At 36.8% G+C, this 26,795-nt stretch overlaps 2 protein-coding genes and 1 long non-coding RNA gene across 3 annotated transcripts in view; 2 read left to right on the top strand and 1 right to left on the bottom strand.

Moving 5' to 3' along the window:
* The window catches only part of LOC108977956, a 140,008-nt gene that overhangs the window by 1,767 nt on the left and 111,446 nt on the right, over positions 1 to 26,795 (top strand). Inside the window, exon 2 of the long non-coding RNA XR_001994074.1 lies at positions 89 to 489. This is a non-coding gene — a long non-coding RNA (uncharacterized LOC108977956). The remainder of the gene's footprint in view (positions 1 to 88; positions 490 to 26,795) is intronic.
* Positions 2,846 to 26,795, bottom strand: part of LOC108977951 — a 64,141-nt gene continuing 40,191 nt past the window's right edge. The window contains exons 3-8 of the mRNA XM_018947947.1: positions 21,487 to 21,589; positions 10,993 to 11,146; positions 10,760 to 10,887; positions 8,151 to 8,298; positions 7,915 to 8,037; positions 2,846 to 4,398 (exon numbers count right to left, since the gene is read on the bottom strand). Of these exons, the coding sequence (XP_018803492.1) occupies positions 3,047 to 4,398; positions 7,915 to 8,037; positions 8,151 to 8,298; positions 10,760 to 10,887; positions 10,993 to 11,146; positions 21,487 to 21,561 (1,980 nt within the window). The 5' untranslated portion in view covers positions 21,562 to 21,589 and the 3' untranslated portion in view covers positions 2,846 to 3,046. The remainder of the gene's footprint in view (positions 4,399 to 7,914; positions 8,038 to 8,150; positions 8,299 to 10,759; positions 10,888 to 10,992; positions 11,147 to 21,486; positions 21,590 to 26,795) is intronic.
* LOC108977954 (formin-like protein 3) lies at positions 5,978 to 7,426 on the top strand. The gene is made up of 2 exons (XM_018947959.1): positions 5,978 to 6,760; positions 6,839 to 7,426. The coding sequence occupies exons 1-2, from the start codon at positions 6,067 to 6,069 to the stop codon at positions 7,183 to 7,185; spliced, it is 1,041 nt and encodes a 346-aa protein (XP_018803504.1). The 5' UTR covers positions 5,978 to 6,066; the 3' UTR covers positions 7,186 to 7,426.

The raw sequence follows: 26,795 nt of genomic DNA, 5'->3' as shown, positions 1-26,795 counted from the left end.
TTATATAAAAATCGTAATAATTATTTTATTAAAAACTTTTCTTTTCAATATTTTCTTCCTTTTCATTACTTTTTTACACAAAATTTAGTGCATACTATTAACTGCAACTCTGTGGGTAAACAGATGTCCGCCGCCATATTAATCGTCTTCCGTCAGTTCCGTTTATTCGTGCGCGGGCGTAAGTTGCGTTGAAATGCCGTGTCATTAATTCGTGAATTTCAAAAAAATCTGTTTTTGTAAAAAAGTTCTATAAAGTGTAATCTATAGTTTAAGTTGTGCTCTATAAAAATCGTGTGAAAAGTGTGTGCGGGAAGTGTGTATTTAGTATTATTTTCAAAATTAAAATTTTGCCAAAGCAAGTAGCACGAAAACTAGTTGAAGCGAATCAGAGCAGACACTGTTTTACCCACTTGCAATAAATCCACCGTTAATGCAGTTCTACCTGGATTTCATGAAGCAAAGTATAGTATAATTTTAGGCAAAAGTCAGGTGAGCTTTCTTCCTTTTTTAATATGCATTAAATAAATTTCTAAAATCTTATGAAAAATGACAATTTTAAATACATAACCTATGTTTAGTTCTTAAAACAGTTTAAGAAACAATTTTTGAAATAATGACATACATATAGCAAATGTGTTATATACATTATAAAATAATTTTAAGAATATTGAAGACAAATTTTGAGGAGAGCACAAATTAATTTCATAATAAGACGTAACAATTGTGATCTCATTAAATTTTTTACTGAATCACACTTGTTTTTCAAATCATATCTGAAAAATACCATAAATGATTTATTCAGTAGTTTAGAAGTAGTATTAGYAGTAGTAGATTTAGTTAAGTTTTTATATTAGAGTTAGTAGTCTATAATCATTTGCTATATAAATACATATGTACCAGAGCTATTCGGCCTTTATAAAAAATTGAAATCTTTAACTTAATTGAAAAAATGCCTTAACTTAATTGAGATAAATAAAAAAATATACATACAGATTTTAGTTGAAAGTTGCTTTTTAAAAAATGAAAAAGCCAACAAAATTTAATATAATTAGAGACACTTAAATTTCCGAAGCAGCAAATTTTATTTTCGATTTTGCAATTTGTAATTTAAGCATAATTATTAATTAATAAAACAAAACAAACAAACATTTTTTCATATAAGGATTTGATTTGAATCACTCAGTTTATATGACACTTATGATATGGTCCGATATCGGCTATTCCAATAAATGAGTAGCTTCTTGGTGAGTAATATCTGAGATTGGTATCTCAAAAACTTAGGAACCAGTTCGGATATACAAGCGGACCCTGATCATTTATAGTTATGTTTTATAGGGCCTTCGATATTTCCTCTTCCGGTGAACTTGATATATCCAAGGTACGTTTAAGGTATACAAAAACGATCTCATATTATTTTCCAGGAGACTTGTATTCGAATATTTTTTAAAATATGACAGCTCAAGAAAGACGACTTTTGGGATTTAAAAAAGCTGACTGTAGCAATTGTTTAAAATTTTAAGGGCATATGACTTTTAGTTGGCCCTAACCTTCAAAAAGCGAGTGGCAGCTGTCGGATCATTAGTTTATGAATTATGTACATCATTTTGAGTGAAAAGAAATTTTGGTATTCGTGTGTTAAAAAAATATTGCTGAAGCAAAAAATTGGCTCGTTGCTAAGTTTCGAGGTGCTATACGCCTATATTTACAGGTGCACTGAAAACGGTGAATGCAGTGGATATCCAAAAAAGTTGTTACCGACGAATTTTTATTGACTACTGGGACCATCAACAGCGACTATTATTTGAAAAAAGGGAAGCGCGAAAAGTAGGAGGGTTTATATTAATTATTATTAATTAAGAGTGATACCCATGAAGGGAAGAATGTTGAATAAAAAAATGAATTTTGTTTACCATGAAACGCCGGGGACACTATTCTGCTCGAGGTCAGTGGAAAGAAAAAACCATGTAAAATAAAAATGCATTATAATTTTGTATTTATTTTATTAATATTTTTTATTTATTACTTAATTTAATTAATTTGTCCGTTCTCGTCATAATCATAGTATTCAATTACAACTACAATAATTTTAAATAAATAATATAAACTGACTTAAGTATAAATTTAAATTTTCGTTTGTGTTGAACATTCATTAGTGTCGATTTATAAAAACCAAAAACAAAACAAAATGCTAAAACAAACGCAATTTTTGACTTTTCAATTCACACTCTTCATTTTCGATGCTAAACTAAAGTAAGATTTTGAATTTGAATTAAATAACAAAAATATTGCAAAAAATTCGCTTAAGTTGCCGACTGGCAAAATAAGTAGTAAGCTTAAATTAAAGGCGAAGATATGGAAATGAAATCAAACTAAAAAAATGAACTTTTCAAAAATCCATTTATGAAAATATTATGTAGTGGATAGTGGCTAAAAGTTAAATAAATAAATAATATGACATTAAGTTAAGTAATATTTTAAAATCATAAAAATATAAAATAAAATAAAATACTTCTGCTAAATTCACTAGTAAGTAAATGCACCTAAAAGCACCGATTTTTATTTTATTTTTAATTGAAAATTTCTTTAAAAATAAACACAGTGCGTGTTAGGCAATATGTAAAGATGTACTATATGTATGTATGTAGTTACTAATGGGGCGGTATAAATATTGTTGGTATGTGTGTGAATGTTTTCTTGTGGTAGTTTAGTGATTTGCTATTGCAGTGCTGCCCGAAAATGTGCCGTGAACACATTAACTTCTACTCCAACTAAACGTGTAAAAAGAAAAGAGGGGAAAAGTACCAATAAAAAGAGCTAAAAAATTGCTAATTTGTTTCGAGCTTTTAAAAAGTTTTCATTGTGTGCGTGTTTTCAGTCGTTGACACACCGATACCTTCTATTGTCACACACAGCGCACACAGCGCATACAGGAAGCTTAATTTAAATATTTTTTCGATTTTTTCTTGATTTTTCAAAACATAGCTTTTGAAGTACATTTCATTTAACTACTTCCGATCCCACCACCTTAACCCATCGACTTCCCCGTCTACTGCACCGTTTCGTGCGCAACCGCACTCGCAGCTGCCACAGCACCGCCGATTTGCTGTCGTTGTTGTTGCTCTTGCATGTGACGCATGCGGAAGAGACGCAAAGTCATCCAAGATGCGAATGTGCCAGGCGCCGGCATTGGCGTTTGCTTCTCGAGCGCCTCCTTTTGCAATTGATAGCGATAGAGCAGTGAGCCGGCAATTAAAGCGGAAACAATGGTAGCCGAAATGACGACAATGAAAAGTATACTGAAGCCCGGCACCGGCATGCAGATGCCATAGACCACCTCTTCACTGATTTTACCCTGGAATACGGTGACTGCTTCCTGTTTGGAGTCTGGCGAGAAGGCTAGATCGGCTTCGGAGATGACATCGTAGAGACCGCTAACGCCAACATCGGCGCTACGCACTTTACGATCGGCAATAACGATCGATCTGCGACGACGGCGTGTGAATTTTTCGTGTTCGTCTCTGTCAGCGGTTTTATTTGCTTTTTCTTTCAACAATTCCTCGCTAGCATCGAGATCAATGTGATCTTCGCGTGTGCGTTTCAATGCTTCCGCTTGTGGGCGGTAAATTGGATGTGGTGCATCGTCATTCGTTTTGGGCTCTAACGAACGTGGTCCCGCCATGGGCACACCCATACGTTTTTGCGCCTCAAATTGGCGTGGTCCATGCGGGAATTTACCGCTTTTCTTCAGTTCCATATATTGTGCCTCATCCAAATCGGCCAACTCATCTTCGCCGAATAAGGAATCGAGATCTGAGTCTTCGGGTTCTTCGTGCACCGGGCGTGGCGAGAGGTTGGCATTCTTTTCGTGTATATTAAATTGATCCAATATGTTGGCAATGCCACTATTGATCGACGACAACTGTTTGCGGTTATGTATTATGTCATCGTAGAAGATATCATGATCGCCCGTACCATCGCCACCCATACCAACACCCGCGCCACCTAAACCACCACTCCCAACACCACCTAAAGGCATACCGCCCAGCGCTGGTTGATGTCCTATACTTTCTTGACTGAGCTCGTTCAGATTGCCTGGCGGTTCGTTCATGAGCACATCTTTACGCTCGTTAACGCTACCCGTGAGCTGACAATGATCCAAGCAACCGTGTCGGCAGATCTCCACTTTGCATTTTATGTGTACGCTCAGCGCGTCGGGGAACTTGAAGGCGTGGAAGAAGGCATATGTTATGACGGTGGCACGCTCATCGGGCGCACGTGCCTTCAAGAAGCGTGAGATCATCTTCGGACGCAAAACGCAACCAAATTCATCGGAAAGATTGATAACATGACCGGAACCATCGGAAGCGACGCACGACTTGACACGCATATCGAATTCACCTAGACAAATTGTTGGAAGAGAAGAATGAGTCATTAGTAATATTCAGCATTCCATGTTTGACATTAATATAATAAGGTATTTTGAGATAGTGGAAATTAAAGTTTTTAAAAGTTTGTTATCGACGAGTGCGAAGAGCATAACTATGTTCATATAATTGTTGAGTGAAGTAAAATATATGCTATGTCAATGGGTACAAAAGTAAAAGTGGCCTTAGGGTAGCTATTTCTGCAAGAACTTAAATTTTTTATTTTTTTTTTTCTGTGATGAATACTTCTTTCTACCTTTGCTCGGGACTACTTTTAATACTGTAGGTCATAGTAGTGAGTCCTAATCTTACTCCAGATTTTTCTACTTTAGATAAAGGTAAAAAATCAGAAACTCTGTTTTTTGAGTTTTTCATATAAATTTTGAAGTTATGTGAAAAAATGTGTTAACACAAAATATGTAAATCTTTTTGTTTAGACGCAACTTTGCTACGCACACATTTTCTATAGGAAATTTTTATGGTAATCTAGATAAATCGTTTTTAACCCTTAAAAACTAAATCCTGGCTTTCCTTCTCTTCTTTCTTTTCTCGATCTAAGATCGCCCGTAAACTACTTTTCCTTTCATTTATGTCTTTTTATCAAACACGTCATTTGAAAAGTAGCCTGGTACATAGATGGGGCTAGTAAAATGATATCCATATCATCTTTAATTAGCCCTAACCTTAAAAAGGCCCTGTGGCATCGTTACTTTGTGAATTTTGGCCTTTTGACTGAAGCAATTTTTGGCGAAAAAAAAGTTTTTACTATGGTAGATGAGGGACTTTTCAATTGACCTATTATGCTGTTTCCGAAACATGATTCACTTCAACACCTAAAGTTTAGTTAAAGTTTATTACTCATCATATAAGATATTCGAAGTAGAGTAGTTCGATAAAAGAAACATGCACAACTACGAGATAATTTTTTTTTCTAAAAAAGTGGAAAATACTAGAAAGCTAGTAAAGAAGGTGTAAGATCGTGTAGAATCGAAAAAAGATAAAAGAAAATAAAATTAGCCTAAATGGCGGAATACAGAGCTTACCACAAGCACCTTCCGTTCCGAAGTAGCAAAAGTGTAAAGAGCTTTGTACTCAAATTATGAATAAGATAACATATCTTAAATGTTGGAAATAAGCTAAATACTGTTGATATGTGTGTGAAAATGTATCTAATTTCTAGTGTTTTTAAAGAAAGTCATCTTCCAAGTATTGATAGAAATGATCAGAGACAGATTTTAGTAATTATTTTTTGTATCGACATATACAAAATTTCTTTAGAAATGATTCGTTGCCATTAGAATCTGTTTTTTTTTTCTACTTTCCATGTCTTTCACATTATATGCCCACTCAACGTTTATCTTATTTCCACGAAAAGTCGAACGAACTCGAAAACAAATCGAATTTCAGCATACCGCGTATCTTATCACCGGAAATTGGTGTTGCCTTAGCTTCAGCAAACAAAACACTAAGTATGCAAATTTGAACTTGTCTTGTATCGCTACTGTTACTGATTACAGAAATAATCATCTGTCAACATACATAACATTAACTTGAGCAGCGGCCCCAATCGCTATTTATAAGAGCAATCATTGTCGGTTAGGTTAGTAACTCTTAGCTTAACCACCAGCAGGTGTTAGGTGTCATGAAGTTTGTCGGGTTGTTTGTAATAAGCGTCTGCTTGGCAGAATGTGCGTTATTGAATGTACAGGAATTAAGTGGTGAAAATTTGAATTATGGAGCTTTACCAACATACTCGGCCTTGAAGGAATATGCTTCTAAATTGAACGGAAACTCGTTACTACAAGCACAGTATGGAAATAGCTTCTTTCCATATCTAACTGCAGACCAAAATGCAATTTCATCACCATATTTAGATTTTATACGCCCGCAGTTTTCTGTTCCTTCCAACAGTGAAGTGTGGAAACCTGCTTTATCTAATGAGAATATTATAAGCAATTCCAACCTACACGCTGAAAATACACAAAATTCGTTTTCGGAATCTTTGAATCTACAACCACAACCAGCAAATCCGATTTCGGTTATTAATGTACCCCAATCACCGCTGGAAAAGCCTACTGCAATGTTAAATAATCCTCAATCGCAACCACAAAATCCGTCTAATGTAAATGTTCTTGCAATACCACAAACTCCAACAGTGAACATCCAGTATCCCCCGTCATCTCAATTATCTTCCAACATACAAGCTTCTCCGACGCAACCACAGAACCTTACTGCAAACGTCCAGCAACCACCGGCTCAGGAAATTTCTTCCAGCAATAAATTTCCGCAGTCGGGACCACAAACTCCAACAACGAACGTTCAATATCCACCGGCCACGGAATTATCTTCCACTAACAAATTTCCTCGGCCGCCACCACAAACTCCAACAGCGAACGGTCAGTATCCACCGTCCTCGGAATTATCTTCCACCATAAAACTCCCGCAACCGCCACCACAAACCCCAACAACGAACGTTCAGAATCCACCGTCCCCGGAATTATCTTCAACAATAAAACTTCCGCAACCGCCACCACAAACTCCAACAGCGAATGGTCAGTATCCACCGTCCTCGGAATTATCTTCAACAATAAAACTTCCTAAACCACCGCCACAAACTTCAACAACGAACGTTCAATTATCTTCCAACATACAATTGCCTCAGCCGCCAAAAGCTCAGAGTAACGCTATCAATCGTCCGGCGCCTTTAAGTAGCATTGGACAAAACCGTCCAAGGCCACCAGTTTCCGGAATTCAAGGGTAGGGATTTCAGTTCTTATTTTACTGAAGTGTGTCGCTCTCCAGATTAATCGTTTAAGAAAAAAAAAAATATTTAATTATTGTTTGTTTATCTTCTCTCTCAAAGAAATTAATATGTTGAAGTATTTCTCCTGAAGTTTTCATGATCATCTTGTTTATTGACAAAATTATCTGTTATTGCTTAATTAATTTAATTCGAAACGCCAATATTCAATTTTAGAAATATAATATTATTTGAAACTTGATCCAGCTTAAACAGTCTTTCACTTCTATTAAACCGGCTTAACACCTGGGTTATTTGCAGAAAACCACATAAAAGTACTGCGAAATTCACTCATTAATTATAAACAGCTCGAGGCGCCACTAACTTTCATGTGGTAAATCCAAGTTTTTAAAGCAAAAACTAAAGAATAACGTTGTAATATAAAGATGACAGTATAAACGAAACACGATCTTCTTATTGTGGTTGTCGATGACGACTTTGTCAGAAGGTGGTTCACATTAATGGAAATGAAGAGGAAATAAAAACGGCAAAAAAGTCTTAGCTTGCGGAAACCAGAAAGAAGAAATATTTGAAAATTTATTGTTAGTGGGCTTACAGGCAAAAATTAATTCTAATATCCCTCAATTCTTACAATTTCTTTTCACTTTTATAAGCGTGCGAACTACTCTTTTTACTTAAAATTTTAACTCCCATAACTCGCAACCCCAATATGCTTATAATGTCACTTACCGCGATAATCATTGATGGCAACCACAAGTGTTAGTGTAGAACCTAACGGCACAATACCGCTGACCGGCGGCGCCCATGGTCCTTTACCATGTTGTATCTCCATCCAACAATCAACATTATCGCCTAAAGGAAAGCATTAGAAGATGAATATATGAAAGGTTGTGTAATAGGATTTTATAACAGGAAACATAATTTAGTTATTTGAAAGAAAAAAGAAAAAAATTAGATCAACTCACCGCGGAAGTCCAATTGTATTACATCCAGATCGGCAATGACCATTGGTGGTTTCGAAGCAGTCTTCTCGTAGTCATTGAACCATTCACAGCGTAAACGCTTCGCCTCGTCCCAAACTTCCAGTAAATCCTTGTCATATTGCACAACCACCTGTTATTTAATAAGTAAATATGTGTATTTTTGTTAAGAAATCGATTTTATTATGGCCTCGATTAGGAAAATGCTTCAATTAAAGTATGATCAACAAATATTTTTATAAATAGCTAAATGATGATTTCCGCTTTTGATCACCGCTAGAAAGCTCTATAATCGAAGGTAGTCATACTAATCATTTCCCTTATGGAAAACTTTACAATGGGAGTCTTCTAATGACGATAAAGGATCCCAATATGTGTTATGGATGTTCTCTCTTTCCTCTTCCCTTGGATTTAGGAGAAAGGAATTCGAACTTGTCAAAGTCTCTTCAGTGTTGAGTTGGGTTTAAATAGGGATAGTTTTCTAGCAAATAATCTGGAATTGAACTTGATGGATATTTTGATCGTATCGAATTTCGAATTATAATTAAGTGTGCGTACATCAAAAAGACATATTGAGATCCTCTGCTATCTTTCTGCTGATGACACGACGATTTTCTTTGATTGTCCTTTGTTTCTTTAACTTTTTTAATGTTATCGTCATTCAAACTGCTGGATGAATGACTCACATGAGGAAAGCTTCAATGATGTCACGACTTTCTTGAATGCTTTTTCTATTCGAAAACTATACTCATCCTATTATTAAAAAAAAAAAAATAATTTTTTGTAACCTACATGTGATTATATAGAGTAAAGAGTGTAATTAACAGGAAGAGACACAACGGCGTAAGCGAGCAAATTCCCGCTATATGAGGACAGTTAGAGATAGGCCATGTGAAATATTTATGGATTTGTATATACTGATTACGCCAAAAAGTATTTCAGATAGCTATACGAATTATTATATAACGGTACTCAATTTCTTACCGCAAAACACTAGGAGTAAAATGTTTAGGCTGTGACCTCCAAATGTCGCCAAATTCTGAAAATCATTGTGTTATCAACTACTGCTAGTAGAGCAACATATAAAATTCTTTCCCTGCAATAGTCACTGGAAAAATTCCTTACCCACGGACTATTTTGTCACACTTATTTCATTTCTCTTGGTGACTTCCGACAACTTGAGTCAGACAATTTTTTGCATTCCTTTCATATCACATTCTCACCCTTTTATAAAACATTTTTAGTATATATAATTCAGTATTTTTCATTATACATTGTTAAAAAAAGTACCCGGAAAATGTAAATAATGACGTCTTTACGTAATCCCCACCAGATGTAATATATTTACACTAACGATTTTCAGTCCTCGGAAACACTTTTCACAGCACTTTTTGGAGGATGGCTTTCAACCCCTTCAGCGAATTTTTTTATTTCTTCGATCTCCTGAAAACGAGTTCCACAGGGCATCAATTTCAGTTTGGGGATAAGAAGAAATCACACTGAGCCAAATTTGATTAATACGATGGCATTCATTGCATTTTGGCTTTAAATTCGGTCACAATCCATGAATTGTTCTTCTAAAATCGTCAATCAATCGTTGGGTATTATTATTATATTGACCGTCTGTCCCTCCGGAAAAAATTCATGATTCCTTGCTTTCGGCGCGTTTTTTTTCCTCCATTCCGATTATTGTTGATTTGTTTGCATGTCAAACTCATAAATATTTGCCTCATTGGTAGTTATAATGTTCTTCATGAATTTTAAATCGGAATTTGCAACATCAAGCATGTCCAAAGAGACCTTTTTACTGTACTGTCGGGAAGAGTCACAACCAAAACATCCATCAAAATCATTCCACCGAACACGCAAGACATGTCCCTTGTCATTTTCGATATTATTATCGATTGTAAAAATCGCATCGCTCTACTGAGTGTATCGACTTAAGCAGCTGGCTTAAACAAACTGTCTGACAGATCGTGCTCATATTTGGCATAGTCATTAAGGACAGTTCTAACAATTTAGCAAAATACATTTTGTTGAAATATTATTTTCGCGGCGAACTTAATTACAATTTCCGGGTGTTTCTTTTTCCCAAAAAAAATTAATAAATATAAATTTCAAATTTCGGAACATAATGCAAATATTCATTTGTAACTAAGCGCTTTTTCGACTCGGAAAAATTGGCAAAGGAATGTGGAATGTGGAAAGTCCTAGTACAAGCGACACAGACCCTTCGTTTTTTCTCGTCAAAATTGTCGTTATGTGAACCGGTTCTTCCGGAGCAATATGATGAAATGAATAAAAAAGTAGATCTCGTTCAAATTTCCTTTACCCTCTAACCTGTCGAGTCGAGTAAAAGTAAAAATCAAGTGATAGGAAGAACATGGTTGTTAACTGTGTGCGGTCTCTAATAACTAATTCAATAATTATATAAAGGAAAGAACTTGATCTAAATTTCTAAATTGTATCAAAGTCCCACGGGCCCTATATCATGAAAAAAGGTCTTCATATGATTGCATTATGTCTACTATTGCCATTATGTATTTTTTACGAGGTTATTTCAACAAACCATGTTTTTCGTGACCACAACTCACCGTATTCTCATAAAATTGTCCGTGCAAGTCCGGCTTCGTGCCGCAGCGTGAGTACGATATCCGAAATGAGAAGAACGTTTTACCCGTCGACGGCGGTACATAAACGCAACGCGGATCGCTGTGTTGCCCTGTGGCGAATATAATTAATGGAAGTCAGTTAATAATTATAAAATAAATAAATAAAAAGGTATTACAAAAAGAAAAACAAAAAAAAAAAAAAGAAGAAAAAGTACCTTTTGAGCTGACGATGCCCTCGAATGGATGGGAAAATGTCAAATGTACATCCATATGATCCTTACCGCACATCACTTCTAAAGAGACTATGTTTGGCATTCCCTCCGGCCGTTCCATGGGCCACAATTCATTACCAGCTAAGACTAAACTAAACTGAAAGGAGATGGCGAACCAAAAAAAAAAAACAAAAAAAGAGAATATTAAACATGAGACTTCAATGCAGGTGTTTGTAAATGAATAAGCGGTTGTTGATAAGAGGGTAACATCATTTAAAAATATGTTAATGCTGCAAAGGAAAAAAATCACAAATACAGCTACAACAAAAATATGTTTGTATAATTTTAATTAATATTATTCGCACGAATGCTGGCGCGGTAAGCCAAGACACACACACTTACTCGCACATACAATGCCACGTGTGTGTCTGCCACGCGCAGAGTTGCCTCGGGAATACTCAACCCACTGGCATACCGACATTCAGGCATTTAGACGTGCCCGCATTGTCTATGTGTCAGCTTAAGTTCGTTCGCGCTGTAGTCGCCTGCCGCGCTTGGCCCGTCAGAGTGCCGCGCCGCGCGTGAATGAGTGTTAAGTGACTGGCGTGCGAGTGAATGAATGAATTAGTGAGTAAAGTCAGTGAGCGAGTATGTGCGCGCGTGCGATTCTTGGTGAATGTGGCAACTGTGTCTTGACCCAATTTTGCGTGCTACCTACCGCTTGCAACGCGTTCAATGCAACATTTTTGCTGCCTGATTATAAATTAAAAGAATATTATGCGCGTGTAAAAGTACACGGTTGTAAAGCAGCACGAAAGCAAAAAAAATCTGCAAGCAAATAAATGAGAAAAATCTTGCACAGGAAAATGGGGGAAAATGGTTTGGAAAAAAGTTACTCAGTTTTTTCCTTRCTTGCTTGCTTGTATGCAGTTCGCTTTTAGCAGCTTCTTGACTTACATCTGAGTTTCTACTTGCACTTCGTTTTTCGTTTTTTTTTCGCGCGCACTAACAACTCGCTACTTACTACTCGTCTACTACTCGCCGCTCTTCAATACACTTTGGCATGAGGCTGGCAGCTTGCTGTATGCCGCATAGAGTATGTGCTTGTTTAATTCATTTATAATTGCAAATGCAATTTTCATGTCAGATAGTCCAAAAGATCGCAGATAACCTCTGCAATGTTGGCTAGGCACACTCGGCAACTTTGTGTTGCCGCTCGCTGATTATAAATATTTTCCAGTCTCCTGTTTTTTGCAGTTTTAAGTGGCAGAAACAGTGTGAGCAGTGATTTCAATTAGTCGACGACTTGCTAGAAATCATAGTCTAAATTTTAGCACAAACTTATTTCTTTCAAACAAATCTTTGAGGTCGCTCAAGCAATAATTAAGAAAATGAAGGTTTAGCTTTCCCAATTAAAATTTTTATTTTCGTTTAAAGTAGTCTAAAAGTTGGATATCTTTTACATCTTTGAAAAAGAAAATTTCCAATTTTACAAGTAAAGTTAAAACAGGCTTTGCTGGAACACTGTGAAAGTAAAATTTGGGTTTCTAAGTTACACCTCGCACAGTCGAGAGGGGCAGAGCTAAGTCTCGAAAAAGTATTAAATTATTTTATAGGAATAGCAAGGACATCATCGTGAAGCCACGAAAGATCCAACTTGGACTGTTAGAGACGCTTATATGTTGTGCTGACCAAAACAAAGTGGTATGAATCTAAAAAACCGTTACAAATTGATAAAGCAAATTTATTGAGGTGGCTTGTATCCACTCCAATCGCTTCACGAGTAATATTGGGGGCGATTTGCGCCTTCCTAAATACTAGCAGCTCAATGAACCTTTTTCATTCAAAGTTATCAGGGTGCAATAAGCGAAATAGACACTAGATTGCTTTCGGTTTATATGACTGCCCATAAATAAATAACTACTGTTATTTCAGTAATATATTTCTAATTGGGAAAAATGAATAAAAGCTTCATTCTTTTCACTCGGCTACTTTTTCTTTCATCACATCTATTCAGCCCATACCATTGTTCTAAAGTTTCATTATAGGATTACTTACAATCTTAATTGTGATGATGACGCAGTCCTTTTATGTTTAAGGATTCGAGAACAAAACCAAATTTTCAACATCGAAAATTGCTTTATTATTTTTCGAAGTATTCTTCATCAAGACCTTTGCATGCTTTTAAACCAATTTTCTAAGCACTTTTACCACTCTGATTGAGGTAACTCCAAAACATGCATTCTGAACGCACCAACCGCCACTTCAGGTGTCGAAACCCGTTGAACTCTTAGTTTATTTTTTACGAACGGGAATAAAAATAGTCGTTCGATTCGAAATCAGATCTACATATACCGTGGATGACCCATCAAATTGAGATTTGATTACTGGAAAGTACAGTTGTTTCAGTCGATGTGTGAGAGTTAACATTGTCCTAGTAAAGTGTGATCCGTCTTTGGCGGCTTTTTTTTTCCTGATTTCTTGAAAAACAACTTGCAAATCGATGGTTGCGTATCACTCACAATTTATTGTTCTGCGTTGTTTTAGTGGTATAACTGCGATATATTTAGTTGTTCCAAAAAATTATATAACCATTTGCTAGGAATTGCTTCATGTAGGAACAACTTGTGTTGGTTGCGGCTCATCTCAACAGTCGACAGATCTTTACTTTCCGGCTCATACTAGTAAATCTACACGATTCATTACCTGTTACGATTTCATGGACGTTTTTCGAAGCACCGCTATCGTATGTATTTTGTAACATTTCTCTTGACCAATCGACCCCAGTCTCTTTTTAACGATCGATTAATTCTGTGGGCTCTAACATGAACAAATATTTTTTGCACTCGAATGTCCATGCAATATAGAATCTATGCTAGTCCCTCTATACCGATAGATGTCTCTATCTTACGATAAGGAGCAACAACTGATTTTGGACGACCTTCACGAAATCCCTCTTGGATTGATCTGGACCTCGATTGAATTCACTATACCATTGAGAAAGACTGGAGATAATCTACGTCGACAGTTGTAAAAAATAATCGCACAAAAATGTTCGCTATTTAATTCCATTTTTCGGCCGAGATGCATATTTTAAGTTACTGTAAGCAATACAAATAGCGGTCAAAATATTCTGAGTGTTTATAACATCCAAAATGTCAATCTTTATGATAAAGTTGTTGGTTGTTAGATTGTAAAACCAGAGTTGCCAATCCTGGGATATAAAAGGCAACCTACGTATTGGCTCAGGAGCCTATGCAGTCCAGATCACAGATAGTATGCACAAGAATCAATCTCTAAGTATTATTTTAGTTTGTAAACAAAGTCGTATTTATATTCAGCAAAGAACTTTCCCAATTTCTGGGCACATATTATTAAGTTTTATAAGGGAAAGGAACACTAATGTGCTGGAGGAGAATTTATATAAAGTTTCCCTCGGTCAACATTAACATAATACTCCACTGCATATATTTCTTTATTTATGATATACATATGTACATACAAATTCATGTATCCCCAGAACAAATGTGCATGTCTTGAAGTGTTAATTGAAGAAAAGAGCTGGTATTTGGAAACGTAAGTATTTAATAACATCAATTAATAAAATGTGGATAGCAATTACAAGTTGCACTTACGGGTTTGTTGAATATTGCAGTCCTGAAATATATATTAATTGTTTACATAGTCATTATGATATTAATAACTGACTATTGAGCGGTTTGCACTTTTAATTATACATACATATACTATTACATATAGTATCACGATAACAACAAATATTATTGTAGATTATCATATAGGATTTGTAGCGAAAATATTAGTTGCTTGTAGCAAAAGATAATGAGATTGGCCTACCTTGAACATAACAGAAACTGTAACCACACAGTTTATGGTAGTTTTTTATATTTGTAAATTGTTGGAGCTTTATTTGTAAAGATCGTTGAGCAGTAAGGGAAAGAGTTCCCACTAGAAGCATGACAGTCGTATTTGCTTATCGATTTGACCACTACTTTCGATTCGATTTCATTATGTAGTAGATGTTTCATAGGGAAGGGGTTATTCTCCAAGTCAAAGATGTCTCCACGACTTTGAAAACGCTGAGCATGATTTTGTTATTGTAGCGAGTGGGTAGCTTTTACATACTACCTAAGTGCTTAGAAATCAATGAAATATTGATATATTCATTACGATTGTGGCGCGAGTATTTTTCATGGCTACTTCACAAAGATATTTTTCCTATTACGTAAAATCTCATAGTCGAAAAAGTATTTTCGTATTTCTGATCAAATTTCAACATTTTTTTTCTATATAATGTAATTATGATAATATTTTAATCGACCACTTTTTGTCATTTTCCGCTTGAGACATTATTCCATCTGTGTAAAACTTTTCTGCTTTCTCGGCGAAAAACTGCGACAGGCTTCTCTTGAAGCCAACTTTACTCTATAAGGGTGTACCTAAACAAATGGTTGTCCGATGGTGCAATATTGGGGCTATATGGTGGATGCTTCAAAACTTCCCAGCCAAGCTCTGCCAGTTTTGCCGAGTGTGTGGTCTTTTTTTCGATTGCTTGCTTCAATCTCATGAGTTGTTGACAGTAAAATGTAGAATCAATCGTTCGACCAGGCTGTAGCAGCTCATAATGGATGATTCCTTTCCAATTCCACCAAACATACAGCATAACCTTTCGAGACGTCAGTTCTGGCTTTGCAACCATTTGTTGAGCTTCACCACGCTAATACCATGGTATTTTTCGCTCATTGTCGTAATTGATCCACTTTTTGCCTCCTTTACCATTTGCTTCAGAAATGGTTTGAAATCGAATTCGTTTCAGCAAAGAATCGCAGATGGTAATTTGGTCCATTAAATTTTTGACAGACAATTCACGTGGTACCCAAACATTGAGCTTCCTTTTGCAGCCAGTCTTTTTTTAAATGGTTCAAAACTGTTTAATGATGAATGTGGGGTTTCTTAGCGATGTCATGGCTGCTTATGTGACGGTCCTGGTCAATCTTTTCTATAATTTCATAGAATTTTTCATCGATTAGTCGACCAGGGAGAGATGCATCTTTCACATCGAAATTTCCAGAACGGAAGCGAGCGAACCATTATGATGCTACACGAACTGATACAACATCATCTCCGTAAACTTCTCCTATTTCATTGCTGGATTGCATAGAATTCTTCCCTTTTTATACTCTCGCAACAAAGTTGCTAAAGAGAGTATTATAGTTTTGTTCACACAACGGTTGTTTGTAAGTCCTAAAACTAAAAGAGTCAGATATAGGGTCATATATACCAAAGTGATCATGGAAGCTGTAACTTGAGTAAAATTTGAGATATCATGATGAAACATGGTACACGTATTTCCTGGCTCCATAAGAAGGTTAAGTTCGAAGATGGACAAAATCGGCCCACTGCCACGTCCACAAAATGGCGAAAACCGAAAACCTATTAAGTGTCATAACTAAGCCATAAATAAAGATATTAAAGTGAAATTTGTCATTAGAGAGGGGCATATTTAGACGTAATTTTTTTTGAAAAAGTGGGCGTGGTCCCGCCCCCTACTAAGTTTTTTGTACATATCTCGGAAACTACTATAGCTATGTCAACCAAACTCTACAGAGTTGTTTCATTCAGGCATTTCCATACACAGTCAAAAATGGAAGAAATCGGATAATAACCACGCCCACCTCCCTTATAATGGTTATGTTGAAAATCACTAAAAGTGCGTTAACCGACTAACATAAAACGTCAGAAATACTAATTAACGGAAGAAATTTCAGAAGGAAGCTGCATCCAGGCTTTTTTTAAAAATTGAAAATGGGCGTGGCGTCGCCCACTTATGGCCTAAAAACTATATCTCAGGAGCTACTCGACCGATTTCAATGAAATTCGGTACATATTAGTTTCTTAACACCCCGATGACATGTACGAAATATAACGCTATTTTGAATTCCATCTGATGCCTTCTCTGTATAATATATACATTAGGAACCAATGATGATAGCGGAATAAAACTTTACAGAAATACGGTATTTGATGCGAGAGTATAAAATGTTCGGTGACACTTGAACTTAGTCCTTCCTCACTTGTTTATACAAAAATTGTAAAATATAGAGCAAAAATTCTTCATTACTTTCACTCATTTTTGAACAGGTGTAACTTTTTTTCAACTTTCCGAATTTAATATATGACACAATGTGATAGCTAGCACTGAAGATATACAACATGGTTGAAGAAGTACAAACATAATGGCAAACCTTTATCTTCCTAATAAAGTTGAATTTGTGGCCATAACAGTAAATTATATGCTTATATTATTATTGCTCTTGAAACTCATACTTGTTTCTGTTAATAAAATAAAAAGGATCGAGGCACCTTCTCTGAAGGTAGGAGAACAAATCTGATAAGGATATGATAATTTATTCTCGATAATTAGACCATAGCCATAATCTTATTTACACAATCTGGATAAGAAGATCAGTGCATTTGGAGGCTTCGCCGACAAACGGTATTGTAAATGTTAATTGTGTTAATTGCTTCAATGATTTTTTTTTCAATTCAAACATTTAAATTTTTAAACAATCTTCATATTTCCTGGCTTAACTTCAAACTTCATGAGTAATTTTCGTTATAGAGTTTGTAGAGTTGCCATATGCCACCAATTATTTCTTTGTATTAGCCCGTGCCTCTCATTAAGCCAGCCGATTTTGATTTAATTATACGAATTTGCTGTCAAATTACGCTCCTTTTGAAGAACTCAACAACTTTTGAAAGGAATAACCACAAACAAATACGCAAGCCATGCAAAGTGTGCACAGAAGCAGAGGATACTTTACCAACTGTGGTGCTCCACGTTTTGCCTTTCGCCTTACGTCGCTGCACCGCGCACTTCCGTCGCCGCATACGAGCGCACACGCAGCCGCAATAAATCCACATATGGCAAATGGTATGCGGACAACACAACAGGCAACAGCTGCTGCAACATGCATTTGTGCAATAACAGCAATAACAACAACAACAAGTTGCAGGCAACATAGCACAAAAAGGCAGCAAAGCGTCGCGGAGCGAGAGAGCGCGAATGAGCAACTAAATAATGAAATTGCCAAATTAACATACCCGACACACTTGCCTTGGCCACTTTGCATGCTGGCCAATTTCATGTCAACTTAAATGTTGGCAGCCGGAAATACTGGATGTGTAGTAGCACGCATACCAGCACCTACGTGCATTTATTTCGATATGCAAGCTGGCGGGAGTGCAGTGCGGAGTGCAGCTCATTGGCAGCCGAGGCAGGCTTGTGGCGGCCTGTGTGTGTAAGGCTGTGGCTGCCACTTGCGCCGCCAGTCTCAATTTCTGTCGCACTGTGCTCACAATTCACCAGCAACCGCATAGGCAACAACAGCTATAAAATCAGCCAAACACACACACGTGGCAGCTGGCAGTGGCGGCAATCAGTGGCAGTGGTGGCGGTGGCTGAATTAAGCCAATCATTTGCTGGATTTTCAACAGCCTTAGCTTAATTGAACTTGAAGAGTGGCCGGAGTTGCATGCAACTGGCTGGCTGGCGACTTTCGCAACGGCAGCTTTTTTGTTGCTCTATGTATGTATGTGCGTGTGTGTGTTTTTGTAGTAAAAGTAGCAATAGCTCGTGATTTTGCTGTGTTGTTGCCATATTTTTGCAGACTTTATTTATACCTCTACTAGAATTCTGCCTATATATATATAATATAGATATGCATATGGTATTGTGTGTCTGTGATGTTGTCACGCTGCGCCTGTTTGTTTGCGGAATTCCACCAGAACTTATTACCATAAAATTGTTGCGCGAAGACTAAGTGGAGCCAGCATGTCTGCCAATTAGTTGTGCTGCACTTTTTTCCTGTTCCTTTCCGGCTGTTTCTCAAACTCAAGTTTGCGTTCTTACAAGATTCGTATACACTTATGTATATGCATATAAAGAGGTATAGGAAGTAAGGAGGAGCTTAGTTCGGGTATAACTGAAAATGTATACGCTTGCAAATTGCAAGGATTACAGCCAGGGAAGTGACTTCAAGTACATAAGGCTTGTTAGTAATATCAGAGCTAGGTCAAGTTTCCGCCCGATTTTATTCTTGCTAGCCACAAATGTGCATCGTTATAAAAAAAAATCACAAAGTCCAATTTTATTATGAAGACTCTTATATTGGTCGAAATATTTGGTATGAAGTCACCTAGAAGTCCGAAAATGTTTATGTTAAGGCTAAGGGAAGTATTGGCCCGATTCAACTCATTTGTAGCACACAGACATACTACTATCGGGAAAGCATTCTCTTTGAGCTTCTATGATATATCTCAAACATTCACCGATATTTTCGCTAAAAAATCAACTATAAACACTGGGTCAACATATCCAGTACCTAGGAGCTTAAATAGTTTTGGTTCGATTTACGGTTCAGTCATACGTAAAGCGGTACTTCTCAAATGCGTTATTCGAGTAAAGTTTTATCCTAATATATTGATTGATTTTTGATTTGCATACCGGAAAGTGAAAGAGCCAAATGGAATTTAAAATTGTGTTATATACGGGAAGTAGGCGTTGCTGTGGTCCAATTTCGCCCATTTTCACACTGTGATATAAGAGTGTCAGAGAAATATCATGCATCAAATTTGGTTCAAATCGACAAGCCAGGTCTTAAGTTATGTGATTTCACCTAAAAGTGGGCGGTGCCACACCCATCGCTCAAGTTTGACTCCGGCTAAATTAAAGGAATCTCATACCATCTCGGAGATAAACTTTAATGTCTCTGGCGTTATGACACTTTATACGTTTTATACGGTTAATGGCGATTTGTGGGCGCGGCAGTGGTCCGATAACGCCCATCAATGAACTCGCATTTTTTTTACTAAGAAACACGCGTAACAAGTTTCATCAAGATATCTCAGTTTATACTCAAGTTACAGCTTGCACTGACGGTCGGACGGATGGACAGACAGACAGTCAACCGGATTTGAACTCTTCTCGTCATCCCAGATTTAGGTGATAAATACAAACACTAGGTGAACAAAACTGTTATAGTCTGTTTTAATATGTTGCAAGGGTATAAAAACAACAACAACATCTATATTACAACAGTACTTCTCGAATTGCTTAATAACGGTTCGCTTCACAAAAAAAAAAAAAAAACAAAAAAATATCGTGTTGCCTTACAGTGTTTTTGTTTTTTTTATTAATTTAATGAAGATATAAAGCAGAGGTAAGTACCAGATATTGCCAGGAAGTGATTGTTAGTAGTTGAAGTAAGTACTATTACTTAAGAGGATATGTTAGATGCACTCATAAATTAGATTATAATTAGGCGTCATAAAGTTTTGTTCAGCACATGAGAAAAAGAAAGAAAAAGTGTCCACTTCATTAGCGAAACTCTAAAGTAACGGAGTTTTTTTTTTTTTTTAATTATAAAAATATGGAGCTCTATTCGCGCTTTGAGTATTATTTTCGTAATATAACAACTATCTTACTAATATATTCAGATCGAGAAGACTGCAGGAAATGTCTTAGGCAGGGAAGCAATACAGCATCTCTTATGCACTTGTCCCGCATTGGCAAGACTACGTTGTAAGAATATGGGGTTACACGGTATGATACACTGAATGAGATATTGATAGTGAGACCATAGAGTCGGTTAAGTACCGTTATATGGAAAATTCGCGTCAAGCGCAGGCATTCTAAATGATGACTACCTCTCGTGGACCTAGTAACTGAACACAATCTGATATCGGAAAGGACCAAACCTGATCTTTGCGTGGTTTATTGAACTTTGTTGTTTGTTTGAGATGAAGCTTACTTTTGGTTGAATGGACATGTTCCCCAACAAAACAAAATTGTTGCATTCGAAGTTCTCTATGGTCAGATGGAAACATTGGCCTACTATATATTTCTTTGAAAATTAAGCATTGTCTCTAAAATTCTGCAATTTAACACCTTCAGACTATTTTTGTAGTTTTTAAGGTCGTTTTTTTACGCAGACGAGACTGACTCGATTGACGACTTGTAAAAGAATATTCGGCGACTTATTCCTGAGAAATAGCCCCAATTACTGAAAAGCGTCCAAACGTCCATAATTCTGCTAAAATTTATTTGAGCTAGCCGCGACGGTCACTTTCCCGAAATAGTTTTTAAAGCTTAATGGCAAATCCTTATCTTTATAATAAAGTTAAATTTTTGGCTAAAACATTAAACTGTATGCGTTTTATTTCTTCTAAAAAATCACATATCTAAACAAACACCCTTTTAAATTTCATACATTGTCGAAGACTGCCAGTTTTATTCAATTCCACTAAATATTTTCATATTTATTTTTTGATCGGTATTGGGAGGCCAGAGTGCGTTGCTACTCAAAAACTAACTAGCCTCCAAAAATTTTAGAAACAATTAATAAATATACACTTACTATTTATATAATATATATATAATGTTTCACATATTTTTTGTAATATTTTTTTTTTACTCACCATTAAATGTAATATAAATATATGACTAAACCTAAGGTCCCACAATCGTGTAGGACCTTTTTGAGGGCTCCACATTTTGGAGCTGTGCGCAATGTCAATGAATCTGAAAATGAGAAGAAAATGAGTTTAGTAGAAAATTTGTAAAATACATAACAGCTTCTTTGTCAAATTGCTATTAGCTGTACATTTCTTTTCTTAATTATAGCTTTATAAAATTTACAGTTCAAGTTATTACAAAACTTTTTCGGATTCTTACAACTGGTTATGTATATGCAGAAAGAGGAGAAGGAGATTATGAAGTACTTTATTAAAATATCAGTGAAACTATGTAATCTATGAAGACAATTGGTCAGGTCTGCTCAGACTTTGGCTAGCGCTAGAACAACCATTTTGATACACTCCAACGTAATCTTAAAACTCCGTACTAACGCTATTACTATCTGTGTTGATTCGGTTTTTCTGCTTCTTTTTTATTGGCGCTTACACGGTGAATCTTGTTTTTCGCTATTTGGAGCCAATTTTAAATTCCAAGTGTGCTTCTCCAACTGGTATTTCCCATGGAGTTGTGGTTTTCCTCTTCCTTTGCTTCGCCCGGCGGGTACTCCGTCGAATACATTCAAAGCTGGAGCTTTTTCAACCATTCGGACGACATGAAACGTAGCTGCTGTCGTTGTATATCTAGATGTGCGAGATTCATTTCATCGTCTGCGTTATTCACCGTTGCCAATACGCAAAGGACCATCTTCCGCGAAACGCGTAACACCGACTCATCAGATGCTGTCATCGTCTATTCATTTGCACCATATAGCAGGACGGGAATAATGAGGAACTTATAGAGTTTGGTCTTTACTTCTCAATTGCCTACTCAGTCCAAAGGAGTACCCGTTTGAGCCATGTCGGGAATGCGACGACTGCTTGTTTGATGGCAGGGGATAATTCGTCTTGTCCTCTCTTCACTACCAGAACCATTTGCTTAGCTTCTTTGTTCAACCTGGAGAAAGCTGTCTCGATAAATCTACAGTGTTGGACTGATAGCTGTTCGATATCTGAAGGATTCTAATCTCCACTTATTAATTTTTACAAAAGTCAGGAACTTGCGAATATGATCAGATTAGAGCTCACAGCTACCCTATAAGCACCACATGTTTTTGGGATATCTAATGTTAGAAGTAGAGGCTACCGATTTCGGAATAATTTTTTAATATGCAAGTTGAATTCTTTTCCAACAGATCGGTTGGTACTGTGTTGCATTAATTAACCAATACTGTTGCATATTTTATTTCTCCGTGCTTATGAATTGCTCCACAGAATAAACCTAGGCTCAGTGCTTACAGTCCAAAAGTACTCACGAAGTTTGACAAAAAAAAAAAAAAGAAGGAGATACTATACTTCGTTATTCAAATAAAAAAGTCGCACCAATGGCGCTGTTCAATTTGTACCTTGTGGTGTACGTAGATGCCTTACTTTCTGAAATCAAATATAAGAGTTTAGGTTAGATTATGTTCATTGGCTTAACCTGACACCACCTTGGACTATAAGTTCTTATAAGTCAGCAAGGCAGCTATGGAAAAAACAAATTTGTTCAGGCGTTTAACTTCTACATCCACCAGCTAGGGATGCAGGTGTGAGCTCTCAAGTGTTTAAGCCTTAACTTCGCATGTTTCCAACTCGCTTTCTACCATACAGCTTCTACAGCTGGCGTCCGGTAGGATTTGCAACCTTACAAAATGAACGCTGATAGGGAAATGACCTATTAGAATTCCTATAATAAGGGCAAAGGGAACAATTTTGAGTTAAAAGAATCTTGCGGTAATGCATGTTTCGATGATAGCTCAGCGTTGGTCAAGCTCCCGCTTAGCGCAGTTATCAAGTAGTACAACGGACGATAAGAGGGGAGCACCGACCAGTTCCCATTCTACTGATAGTGGGTCATCGTAATTACGTTTTTTTTTGTTTTTAGTAAAAAGTGTTTTAGGTTTTACTATATTCGTGCAAAAAAGTTCGATAATATGTTTGGAATAACTCTTAATATATTTATCATATTCTAAAGGACTTAAAATCAACGTCACTTTCGAAATAAATAGGTTTTAAGCATTATTAGCATTACTTTCTAAATATTTTACACCTTTTACGTATTTCCCACTGAGAGCTATCCAAAAGAACTCATTTCGGTTGTTATGTTGTTTACTCGTCAAGGCTGTTAGGCAGCCACTTGAGTCTGCATTTCCTGCTTCCTGCTTCTTATGTATTTTGTTATTACACTTCCAGCCCTGACTTGAGCCATGCTTACTGCACGACAATTATGAAATATCTGAGCTTGACTATGTCTCCACTTGTGCCGAAAAATTTCAAAAATTCACTTCACGTTGCAAGTAAATACACACGCACATACACTCAAACACTGGCAATTATTTACTCGCATTCATGCAAGTGGCTTAAAGATGCGACTATTATGCAGCTAATTTGCCAAACTGACAGCGGAGAAGCAGCCGGCAGCAGGCAGAGAATTCTCATTGAGTTTAATGAGTGCACACTTGAGAGCGTTCACTCCCGGTGAGGACCTTGCTCGCCCCCCTTTCGCGTTGACTTTTCATTGTTGCAGTATTCACCTACTAACCAGCTCAGCTAACTACATAAAACAACAACAAAACAGTGTTTTGTGTACAACAACACTGCATACTTGAAATTGCAACGAATTTTAATGATCTTAACCCACTTTGACGTAAAGTGAGGCAAAGTGAATGAGAAGTTAAGTTAAGTAGGAGTTGCTGTTGTTGCTCTTGTTRTTGTTGTTGCAACAGTGGCAGCCAAGCAGTTGGGGTTAACAACTGCTGATTATACGAATGCGAGCAGACGTGTGCAGCGTGACGAAGCAACAGTGAGTGGCTGGGGGCGAAGCTTCTTATTTATGTGTGTGTATGTGTCTGTGTGCCTGTGAGTTGGGTGCGCATGCTGCATGCCACATTCACTAGGCAAATGAATACGTTAAATTTGATACAGAATTTAAAGCGTTGCATTTCAATTTTCCACAGTTACACACACATATAAGCACATGCCACACACACACACACACAAACGTGCATACCCACATTACAGTTAAATACGCTGCACTGCAGTTGAACGTTGCAGTGTAATGCAGCTAAATAGCTTGTTGTTGCATATCACTATTGTCAGCAGCCAAAGCAACAAATTCAAAGCCAAACTGCAACAACTAAAACAACCATAATAATAATAATATGTGGCAGACCTAAGCACGCATTTATATACACATCTATGTGTGCGTGTCTGTATGTGTAAAAGTATATTCATGCGGCCAAAAAGCGGCACACACTCCAGGCGTGGGTCTCGGTCACTGCCTCTATGTCTGTCTCAGCCTTTGTATTTTTATACCCTGAATAGAGTAGTTTTTACAGCCAAAGTTTTTTATAGCCAAAAAGAATAGTCGGACACCTTATGAAATATATGAATCGAATTAGCCATGACCGTCTCTTCCAGATTTTAAGATATCGTTCTGAGGTTTTGCGTCCATCTTTGTTTCTTCAAGGAGCTGCAGATTTGTCGAAACCGGCGATATTGAACCGTTATAGCGTATAGCTGCCGCACAAAGTGACCGATCAAAATCAAGTCCTGATATGGAAAACTCTTTTCTATCTCCACCAAATTTGTTATGTATTATTTTCCAATAAAAGAGTATAATCTCAGAATAAATTATTCAGATCGGACCGCTTTTGTCTTTAGCTGTCATATAAACTGAGTGGTCAAAATTAAGTTTTTCTATGAAGAACTTTTTTATTTGAAAAGGTATTGTCCCTAAATTTGGCAGAAGTTATTCTTCGAAGTAACGGTATAATTTCCGAACGAATTATTCAGAAATTGAATCTGATATTCAGATCGCTATAGTCCTTAGGTGCCATACAAAGGGAACGATCAAATCAAGTTTCTGTATGGAAAACTTTTTTAATTTACTTTTTATCATCTCGAAATTTTACACAGATCAATGTACAATATAACGGTATAATCTTCGAACAAATTATTTTCATCGGCGGATCACTACAAATTGATCGGGCAAAATCAAATTTTTGTATGGAGAACTGTTTTATTAGACAAGATATCTTCATAAAGGTTGGCACGAGTCATCATCCAAAGAAATGGTATAAGCTCCCAAGAATTTTTTTCAAAGCGGACCACTATAGCATATAGCTGCCATACAAAACAATCTCATAAAATTAATTTATTATAATAAAACTTTTTATTTGTGAAGGGTATTAAAGCTTCAGCGCAAACTAAGTTACCATTTTTTTGTTTTTGTAAAAGTGTACAAGTATGTAAGTGTCTGGCAACCGCATTCTAAGTGCCAATGTTGACGATCGCGTTCACGTTACATTTTGACTGCTTTGAACTTTTTATGGCCGCAGCGCGGCGCGTTGCTCACATTTCACAGTCGCTTGCCACTTGCCGCACATACCACACATGCCACACGGCAACTAGTTGCAATTGGCGGCATTATGGTTGCATGCTTGCCACACATATATTCACTGCCACAATTGTTGTTATTACTGTTGCATATGTGTGGTAACATATATTGTTGTTAGTATTATTGTTGTTGTTGCTGTAGCCTGACTGTAAGTACTGTGAAATCGCGGCAATTGCTGGCTTGTTGTGGCATAATTTATTGTTGGCAACAATAGTGATCGTTGCGGGTGCCAGGCGATATCCAGTTACCCACGCAATGCGCAACACACACACATGCATAAACTTACTTAAATGCAGACGAACGTTAGTGCTCCCCAGTGCACACATAGATTTTCGTACGCCGTTCTGCTCTGTTATCCACCGCCGCCTGGCTGTGTGTGTGTGTGTATGTGTATATGAGGGCATGAGTTGCAACAACGCCTCGTGGCAGCAATTGTTACTTGACGCTCTATACCTATGCGTGTTTATGTTGTTGTTAGCAGTGGTTCACCGTATTTTGTTGCTGATTGATTAAAGTTGATACGCTTTGTTGTGCATGTGGTGGTTGCGCCAACAAAGCAACAACTACAATAAACTTAGTTAATTCAGTGTTATTATTGTTATTGTTGCTTACGTTAGTTGGCAGCTTTTGCAGACACCCATGCCGCCAATGTTGTAGGCGTAAGTTGTTGTTGTTGTTATTGTTATTGTTTTTATCTATTTAATTTTTGCCCGCACCGCTTTTGTTGCTGTTATTATTGCATTCATGCTGGTAATTGTGGCTTACTCCACTGCCACTCAGCAACTTAATGCACCGTGATTGTTGGCATTTAATTAAGTAATCAAGGCCGCACGCA

Source organism: Bactrocera latifrons, unplaced genomic scaffold (assembly GCF_001853355.1).
Source record: "Bactrocera latifrons isolate USDA-ARS-PBARC rearing strain unplaced genomic scaffold, ASM185335v1 scaffold_98, whole genome shotgun sequence".
Classification (NCBI taxonomy): domain Eukaryota; kingdom Metazoa; phylum Arthropoda; class Insecta; order Diptera; family Tephritidae; genus Bactrocera; species Bactrocera latifrons.
This window is presented reverse-complemented; position numbering and strand designations above follow the sequence as displayed.

Coding starts and splice junctions, on each gene's coding strand:
- LOC108977954 (XM_018947959.1), top strand. CDS start 6,067: ATGAAGTTTGTCGGGTTGTTTGTAATAAGCGTCTGCTTGGCAGAATGT. Junction 6,761..6,838: donor CGTTCAATATCCACCGGCCA/CGGAATTATCTT, acceptor ATCCACCGTCCT/CGGAATTATCTTCCACCATA.